A 10,000-nucleotide genomic window follows, 5' to 3' on the forward strand; every position below is an offset into this window, starting at 1 on the left:
TCATCTTCCATAATTATACCAAATTGGATTAATAATTAGGTCTAAATGTCCATAATTGTAGAACAAATGAGAGTAAAAAGAAAGACATATGCAGTATAGTTGCAAGGAGAAAATTTGAATGTGGAAGCGTCGAGTGAAACTAAATTGAAAAAGGAGGGTAAGGTTGCTTGCAGTGGAGAGGTAGAGTGAGAGGAGTGACTGTCGGTGAGTGCTGAGATGTACAGCATGTGATTAGATGGAGGGAATTGTCATCAAGGATTATATTGGTAAAAAATAGAATATATTGTAATGTGCGGGTGTTTGTGAGTGGGTATAGCCTTGGTAGCAAGCAAATGAAAAGAAGAGACACATGCTATGAAATAATTTAAATAGATGTGTGGAGAATTTTAAAACGAATGTAAATGTAATGGTAATGGATAATTTTAATAATAGAGTAAATGAGACAGAGGGCTATGTAACTGAGAAATGTGATATGACTGAAAGGAATGATATTGGAGGGAATATATATATTAAAAAGAAATTGACGATTGATAACACAGTGGTTGGTAGACACATGGTTAAAGAGTGCTATGTGAATTAGAATTTTCATTATTATCCATATTCGTATTACATTTAGACCATTTGTGCAAGCATTGAAATTCTTATTTTATACGTATTCATAAATTAGACTAATTTCAAACGTTCCCTATTTTCTTGACGCAGCTCTTGCCACGACACTGAAGACGCCACACCCTACCACCATACTTGTTTGCATCACATGTCACGTCATTCTCTCTCGGAAGTGGACCCCGTCGGGGCAGACCGAGATGCCCTCTGCGACGTGTTGTTGGCGTACAGTCAAGTGTGCAAGCAAAAGGGTTCCCCAGTGTTCCCTCCACCTTTCTGCAGTAAGTGACAATTCAAGAGTAATCTGCATACGTCGTCGTTCGTCCTGTGTACTTCTTCATTACTCCTGCTGCTGTTTTTTTTTTTTTTTTTTTGTCGTGGGTGGCGAGAGAGACTCATTCTTTCCTGTCAGTTAGTTATGAATTGTGGAACAAGTCACTGGTAGCAGCGATGTAAGTTGAAAAAGAAACGAAAAGATAAATACGTAGATAGAATAAACAAATATATAGAATAAATATATAGACAGATAAGGTAGATGAATACAGCCAAATAAAAATAGATAAATACATAAAAAAGACTATTAAACACTGGAAAATTGAACCAGTGATTAATTGAACTTCTTGGCGCCTGAACCAGTGGAAGATGGATGGAACCAGCGCTGGAGAACTTAATCCGTGGCAACTGAATAAGCGAGAACTAACCCAAAGTAGTTAAGTCCAACGGCGTATAAAGATCGTTTCCACACATAACGGCTTTTCACCGTGCGCCCTTCACGACACGACGTCGTCCTCTCAAATAACCTTGGGGGGGGGGTCTATGGACGCTTTCAAACGAGGTCGTGGTCGCGACGTGTGAAAGCGTCCATAGACACCCATGGTTATTGGAGAACACGACATCGTGTCGTGAACGGCGCACGGCGAAAAGTCGATAGTATGAAACGAGCCTAATTATTGGACTGTGCGTTGAGGGGCGTATTCAAACACTTGAACCCCATCTTATCTTGTTTACATATTGTTTAGTCCCTAGTAGTCCTCCGACAGGAGCCAGACCAGCTTTCCCTGTGCGAAACATTTCTCCTACAGAAATCAAGTTCAGTTACTTCCTTCCCTCCGGAGGTGCACTTCAAGATCCTGTTTTGGCCAATACCCTCCCTCGCCTCGCTGGCACTGAGGGAGGGAAAGGCTTGTTTCACAAGTATCGACTTTTCGCCGTGCGGCGTCCACGACACGACGCCGTGCTTTCAAATAACCACGGGTGTCTATGGACGCTGTCACACGTCACGACCATGACCACGTGTGAAAGCGTCCATGGACACCCATGGTTATATGAGAGCACGACGTCGTGTCGTGGACGGTGCACGGCGAAAAGTCGATCCGTGTGAAACGAGCCAAATGGTTCCCCATGGGTGCAGTACGTGACTACGGGTAGGCAGGGGACGTTGGACACTAAGAATCTTCCTCTGGCGATGTCACAAATGATGGAGGGATAGTACGAAGATAGAAGTAGGGCATGGGCGGTTGTGGCCAAGGAACCCTGGCGGTTCTTAAGCATACTATCGACCAGTATTCTAACGGCCAAAGTAGGAGTGGTGAGGGGCCTACACTAGGAGGCGCGTAGATGCGGCCGAAGGCATCACCTTTGCCCTATGAGGTTGGACTGTTGGGGCAGGTAACTAAGGCCCTGTTCACATTAACGGTTTCAACCGCCGTATTTTGAACAGTGGCAGTTCAATACAATGTAAGTCAATGGGAGCGTTCACACACAACCGCCTAGTTTTTCCTTGATCATGAGTTACCGCCGCGTTTCCCGCACGGTTCAAACCAATTGTGGGAACAGGGACTACAGTCACTGCTGGGAACCTGCCCCAGTAAAATTGTGAAAATAAGTTCATCCACACGCTCTCTCTCTCAAATATATATATATATATATATATATATATATATACATATATATATATATACATATACATATATATATACATATATTATATATATATATATACATATATATATATATATATACATATATATTGATTCACATAGATTGAACAGACTATCTCTGAATTCTGTAAACCACGATCAGTATGCATGAAAAACCGTGATATGTTAGATATATAACAAAGACAAAACTTTGACATAAAAATCAGGATATGGAGTAGAGACAGAATAGGAAAATGAGAAAAGGAATTTGATTGGGGGAAGGAGAGTGAAGCCACAATACTCGTTAGGGAATGCCACCACAGAGATAGATAGCATCTCTTTGAACTTAAGATAAAAAAAAATAAACTGTGATGAACATCTTGTTTATCAGTATGTGGAGCAATTAAATGCGAAACAATATTCATAAACATAAAAGTGTTGGTGATAAAAACTCCAGATATTAGATGATTCTAATCAAGGGAACGTGGAATAGACGAAAGAAAAATAACAGCAAAACTGAACTTCCTCTGATAAAATGATCGAGATAAACAATATTCCACCACTGGGCAAGGAAGGTCACGTTTCCATAGAATTCGACAATGATGTTTTATTGATCCTGTGTTTTGCGAATAAGGAGTGGTATCAGATTTGTTTCTGTCATCTTTATTATCTACCTATCTATCTATCTATTCTTCTTTATCTATTTTTTATTGTAGCCCAACATTTGACGTACAAAGAGGAGCTGGCTCCTAAGAATCAGATGGACGTAGTGATGCTGGTAGAAGAGGATCAGTGTGACAAGTACATCTACGACGAGTTCGTGACTCCCTTCCCGGACGTTCTCCAGCGCGAAGCTCGGCAGGCGGACATCAGGTACCATTTTGTCTTTATAGATACGGGCTCAGAGTAACCAACTGTTTCCTGAAGGAGTTTATGCTCGTCAGTGTGTACACTAGAATTCATAAACATCCAAATGTGTGTACGTACGTTCGTACCTGTATGCGTTCTTTCCACAAATGCGTATGTATGAACCTGACAACTTATCTCGCAATCACATGTGCATGATCTACAACATAAACATACCCATGATCTGTAGCACATGCGCATTCATTATCCGCAGGGACGTGCGGATGTCAGTCCTCGGTTACCACGGATTCAAGGACCGACGTGACGGACACAGTTACGTCACGTATTACGTTATGTCATCGTCGTCGTTGCTAGTACCGTCCTCACAACTTCCAGACGTGCTCCCGAGCTCCCTCACCCAAAGGGCGGACAATAGCAGCGGCGCTGGTCTTACCGCGAATCGAGGATCGGTTGTCCACGCTCTCCGGGCGATCAACACCTTTCCCATGAGGCCAGGGAGTGTCCGTGTGGGAATCGTCGTCGCCTGCTCCTTCCAGGACCTGCCTGCCGTAGGTGATCAGCAATGGCAAAGGAGCTCCCAGCACCCCGTGTATCATTTTTCTCCCTTCTTTTTTTTTCCTGGGTCTTTTTTTTGTGTGTGTATCCATGACACTTCCTTGGTACCAAAGGGTTTAATGAAGTCTGTATGTTACTGATGTAGAATTGAGTGTCCAAATGAAAACATGCAAAGAAAGTATTCTAAGTAAGTTGTAACCAATTGATTCCTCTCGTGTTGAGGAGAAACGAATTAAATGACTGCCTTGGGTGTAGCCAGAATAATCGGATACCTAACCTTCATAATGGAAGAGATTAACAAACAGTCGTTCCTTAACTGATTAATTGCGCCCATCCGGTGATTGCTTTAGTGATATTGTTTTGGCTGACAAACTACAGCCAAACAGTTCTATTCAGTACAGAGGTAGGACTCTAACCCTATTATAGAGCCTAGAGCAGTGGATCCCAAACTAAGGTCGCCCTCTCCCGAGAGGGGGGTTAATAGGATACAAGAGGGGCATGAAGGCATCTGATAAAAAAAATAATAATAATAATTGTTTGATAAGAATAATGAAATTTTTCTAATAACAAAGATCTTCCATTATATACGTGCAAAATATAATTTTATCAGTCACCCCAGCCTTATCAAGATATAAGTAGAAAGTATCTAAATAGAAAACATAACTTCATATAGAAAAGAAAAGGTGTGTGCTGGGGAGCGTGTGGATCTGCTGGAACCACTGACTGGCCTAGAAGGATATCGGGGGGGGGGTCTTCAAGGGGTTAGATAAGACATCGCTATCGTTCACTACTTAGTTTAATCTAGCAAAGGTTCATTTCAGTCGTGTTTTTTGAATAAAGGGTCTGTAAATCTCTGATTCACTCAGTTATAGTTTTCATTACTTAAGATTCCTTGTTCTGTTATTGTTTTATATTTCGCTTAGTTCCTTCGTGTACTAACATAAGTTTTAGTTTCTGATAAATCCTTTTCGTGTTCAAATGAAGTGATTATATTTCAGTATAATCCTCTTTTTTCCAGTTTAGCGAATCCCTCCTCGCTGAAATGAGGAGACGTCGCTTGATGTTGCATGTCGTCGTACCCGGCGTCTTGACCTCTGATCCACGCCGACCTACTCGAGCCAGAAATACAATAGGTAGGCACGCAACTGTCTCAGGATATAGCCCGTCTCACTCTCTCTCTCTCTCTCTCTGTTTGTCTCTTTCTTTCTCTTCTACTCTTTCTTCCCCTATTGTACATATGCACTTTGCGTGTGCTCGCGTGCGTATGCAGATGCCATCAATTGCAACATCAACATTGTAACATTAACAATTTTCTTTCGTATTGACTAATAATTGCACAGTAGGCTTACCATTTTGTCAATCCCCGTTCTGCCTGAGGCTAACTATAAAATATGTTCATCTTTGCTGAAAATGTCGTCGAAGTCGACATTACTTCATGCCGATCTCTTTTATTCTGCGATTTGAGACCTAGGTAGAACGACATGACGTCACGCCCCACACGTGATCAGACTTCGTATACTCTGTCTTTTCATAGAGAAGACTCCAAGCCTTATGTTATATTAGCACGTGATCAGACTTTGTAAAATTTGTATCTTTCTGTACGGAAGACTCCAACCCTATATGTCATGCTAGGTTCCCTCCTTCATATCCCAAATGGAAGGTATTCAGTTCCCTGTTTTAAATTACACCGGGACTCTTTTGATATACCGACCTGAGAGTTTCTAGAGATCTATAGAGGTTTCAACTGGTGAAGGGGCACAGGACAAAAGCTAGCAGAGTTACTGAATATCAGAAAATTCTATATAGGTGAAAGAATCTTAAGAAGCTAAGGAAACTAAATTACACATGTAAACATTAAGTATCTTATGTGATCCAGTTCTATATAAAGTAAGTATAGGCCGTCCTTCACGCAGCTTCCGTATTTTTGTAAGACTTGTCACCCAGCGAATGAAATAATCGTTGTTATTATTATCATATTCATTATTGTGGTTAATGCGAACATCATCGTCACTATCATCCTATATATGCGCTGAAGCCGTAATCGGGAGCGTGCAGGTTTCGCACTCGCTTAGTTGCGGGTTCGAATCCCGCACTTCTGTCAGACTCCCATCAGGGACTGTAATCCCCCCCCCCTCAACAGTCCAAGCGCATAAAAGGCCAAAAGTGACGCGCCTTCTGGCGTAGGCTCCATACCTATACTATTGTAGACTAATGTTGTTCTACGAATACATTGATTGGAGGCGTTGGAGATAAGTTATTCGTAGTTCTTCTCTTTATTGTGTCGACTCCGTGACTATTGCTTCCCACCAAAGGATGTGACGAAGAAAATGGTGGCGATTACCAATAATAATTTACATTTTACAATTCTAAACATCTTCATTCTGTCTATTTACAACTATTTACATTGTGAAACTGAATATGGACACCCGGTATTTATTTTAACTCTTTATACATCTCTAAATATAAGGAGTGATGAATTACGTAAATTGCTATCGTATGGCAACATTGTATGGCCGAATCCGCCGGTCTGAGATGCAACTGTTTCGAGGGTTAAATTGTCAAGTCTAGCCAAACTGACCGCTGGTCACATCACACAATATGTAGCCCGTTGCTACTCCTAGGAGCTGACGTCGAGTAGGTAATACATGCGCGTGTGTGTATGCACACTAGCATAGCATGAATAATTCATACTCAATATACAGGCCTTTCTAGCAACACTATCACTTGATCTTTGTTTATGAATGTCCCTCAGGCTTGGACGAGCGGTACATCTACAGTCTGCAGAGGAACCGGAAGCCCGTGTCAGGAAGAACGCGCTTCTCCAGCTCCAACCTGAGCCTCCTTGCCCTCAAGGTAACCCTGCAAGAGGCCACTTCACCGTCGATTGAGTCTTTTAGTTTCTCATGGGGATCAACTAAACCCACAAATGCACACACACACACACACACACAAACACACACACACACACACACACACACACACACACACACACACACACACACACACACACACACACACACACACACACTCACTCACACACACACACACACACACTCACACACACCCACACAAACACCCACACACACACACACACATACACATACACACACTCACAAATAACGAAAACATCATATTTTTAAAGCACCAGTATATATGCAAATGTACCATACATCTGGTAAAATAAGGTTTTAGGTACTTTTTTACGATAGTGCTATTTGAAAAAAATAGCTGAATGAAAAAAAAATTAAATACATTGTATAACAAATACCCGGTTACTTGCGCTCTTCCAGCATCTATAAGTAAGCAAATTTGGAAACCGAGCCATGTGAGCGCTGTCAAGAAAAACAGTTCCTCAGGTCCCCATGAAACAAACCGTCAAGCCTAGATACAGTGGTTCAAAAATCCACCGACGAGTCACTGTGAGCCACTTGAATTTATTTGTTATCGTCTTTCCTTATTCCATATGCTTTCATTCTAATATGAATCTTTCGTTTTCCGTTGGCTGTGTCCCACAGAGTGGCGGAAGCATGTTCACTATGGAGGGCATCCGAGGAACTCCGAAGGAGACCTACTACGCCAGGAAGATCCGTCGTGTCCTTGCTACGACCATCGTAGAGTCTTCGAGAGTCTATTACGAATCCTCCAATCGACAGTACGACAACCCTCATCAGTAGATACAATAGCATACAACAGGACCATAGGCAGTTACCTGAGTTCAAGAGGATTTTTTTCCCAGGTTTTCAGTAGTCAGCGTATGTGCATCAGCACAAAATCAGCGCCTAGCGAAGCTTAGCGCATGACAGAGTATGATATATGATAGATCTATTTTGTTTCCTAATCTAACTATGATAAAACATTAAACTTTGTAAAAACAGAAGTGTATGTCATACCTTCTTACCACTGAAAACCCCAAAACCAATTCGATATATGATAGGTCTATTTTGTTTCCTAATTTAGTTACGACAAAACATTAAACTTTGTAAAATATAGTATGTGTCGATCCTTCTTACTAATGAAAACCCAAAAATCAATTCGACCGTTACTGTGTGTTTGGAGTTCATTGTCTTGTCTTCTAGTTATAGGCGAATGTATACTTTTAAAGAAATAAATGTTTTCCATATCAAGGTGGAAAATAACTTACCCTACATAGATTAAGTGATTCATTTTTAAACAGAATAAGACATCAACTAGGCTTTAGCGGTCAACTTAGTTAAGCTTAGATAATATTCATTAGTTCTATTTTTAGTATCAATACAAAGAAAAAAGAACTTAGTGAAGTGGCGTACATTTTGTGACAGCAACTACAGACGGCAGACAAGCTTGTAAATATCTTCTTGTATAATTAGGTAGTTCACCAGATGAACCAAATATTTGGCTCGAAGTAAGCCGGTCTTCTTTTTAGCAAACCCCAATATTGAAGTAGTTTGTCAAAAGAAATAATGCCTTTATTGGTACGTCATTTCGCTTGTTTGAGCTTTATGAAGGACATGATGAACTTGATCAAGCTCTGACAAGCGAAACGTCGTACTATGCCAGGCTACGCCTTCACTTCCGCTGTTTCTAAAGTAGTTACATCAGTAGGTCACAGGAGGAGAATGCAACTATCAGTAAGCCGGTGGCATTGGTAGTTGTGAGCAACACACCACTCAAGGGGTCTTTTACTCGGTTGAGCAGTGTGTAGGATGAACATAAATGTGAGAGAACGGGAGTGAGAGGCATTGTGGGAAGGTGCGACGCACCCGGCCCTGTCCCAGTGCTTGGTCTCTAGTGGTTTGAATCAGAAGCAAATCAATTTGCGTAACTTTGAGCTGTTACCATTTTTATGGCTAAAAAGTTTTGTCACTGTTAAGTGGAATGTGAAGTGCTGTAGTGATCTCTGTATGGGGTACAGAGTCAATACCAAACCACCATGCACCAATCATGACTGAAGAATCATTGTGATTGTACAACCAGTTCAATAATTGGTTTTGACCACACACTAGAAATGGGAATTTGCAGTCACTTGTATGTGATTTATCCAGTCAAGGTGAGTGGGGAGGGGCTGCATGTATTGCCATGTTCCTTACCCTAGATCTAGAACATGGAACCAAAGAAGAAAAAGAAGAAATGAGGATGAAGGATTGATTTAAGAAAGGTCAGGAACATGTTTACGCCCAATCATTGCCACATACCATCAATTATGATTGTGCAAGCGTCAGGACTGGCGGTTAAATATCAAACCATGTTGGACTATCTTCAGTCATTTGCCCAATCCTTCAGTCATATCCACACCCTATAGATATACTAAAACAATCATCATTGTTGCACAATCATGATTGACAGTGTATGGGGGCCTTTAGTGTCAATGAACGTGTGGTCCCTTTGTTGGCCAGGTTGTAGTGAAGGTTGTAGATAGTTTGTGAAAAGAGAAAACTTTATTCTTGAGAATGATTTAGCTGACAGCAAGGAAAGTCTCATATCAGAACGACCGGCTGTCTTTTGAGACAGAGACACTAGTCAGGTAAACTCCAGAGTTGTTTCCTTGTGTGTCACGGCTAGGGCAGTAATTGTATGTGGTAAAAAAGATATGTACTATGTGAAAGTCTTAACGGAGAAACAGGGTAACAGGCACACAACCATGGGAAATAAATTTAGCAGCCTTGTTTGGTAACGAGGAAGTCACCGGTACTTTGAGTCTAAGTGAATCTCAAAGTGATCCGGAGTTGAACAATTTGTTTGATGCGGTGGAGGATGATAAGGTGAAGATGAGGAGCCTACGCTAGAAGGTGCTGAGTAGCCGGAGCCGTCACCTTTGCCCGATTATGCGCCTTGAGGACTGCTGGGGTAGGTAACAGTCACTACTGGGAGCGGAAATGATTGCGGGATTGGATCCCACCACTAGGCTAGTGCGAGAGCAACACATTTCCGATTACACCACCAGCGCTGGTAGGATGGGAATGACTCCTCGGATATATACAGAATGGAATACTGACGAGAAGGTGGACACTCCCTACATATACCGACATACGCAGAGTGGGCTACTGTCCACCAGGTGATAGAGCCGAAAGTTTACC

At 41.7% G+C, this 10,000-nt stretch overlaps 1 protein-coding gene across 4 annotated transcripts in view; it reads left to right on the forward strand.

The window, feature by feature from the left end:
• LOC143033306 (uncharacterized) overlaps nucleotides 1–8,071 on the forward strand; it is a 91,050-nt gene extending 82,979 nt beyond the window's left edge. For all 4 annotated transcript variants that reach the window (XM_076198583.1, XM_076198585.1, XM_076198584.1 and 1 more), the window contains exons 50-55: nucleotides 703–887; nucleotides 3,242–3,398; nucleotides 3,646–3,940; nucleotides 4,966–5,080; nucleotides 6,700–6,800; nucleotides 7,463–8,071. In XM_076198583.1, coding sequence (XP_076054698.1) covers nucleotides 703–887; nucleotides 3,242–3,398; nucleotides 3,646–3,940; nucleotides 4,966–5,080; nucleotides 6,700–6,800; nucleotides 7,463–7,621 — 1,012 coding nt within the window. In that variant the 3' untranslated portion in view covers nucleotides 7,622–8,071. The remainder of the gene's footprint in view (nucleotides 1–702; nucleotides 888–3,241; nucleotides 3,399–3,645; nucleotides 3,941–4,965; nucleotides 5,081–6,699; nucleotides 6,801–7,462) is intronic.
• The last annotated feature ends 1,929 nt before the right edge of the window (nucleotides 8,072–10,000 follow it).

Source organism: Oratosquilla oratoria, chromosome 15, assembly GCF_046742065.1.
Source record: "Oratosquilla oratoria isolate Oo_2021 chromosome 15, ASM4674206v1, whole genome shotgun sequence".
Lineage (NCBI taxonomy): Eukaryota > Metazoa > Arthropoda > Malacostraca > Stomatopoda > Squillidae > Oratosquilla > Oratosquilla oratoria.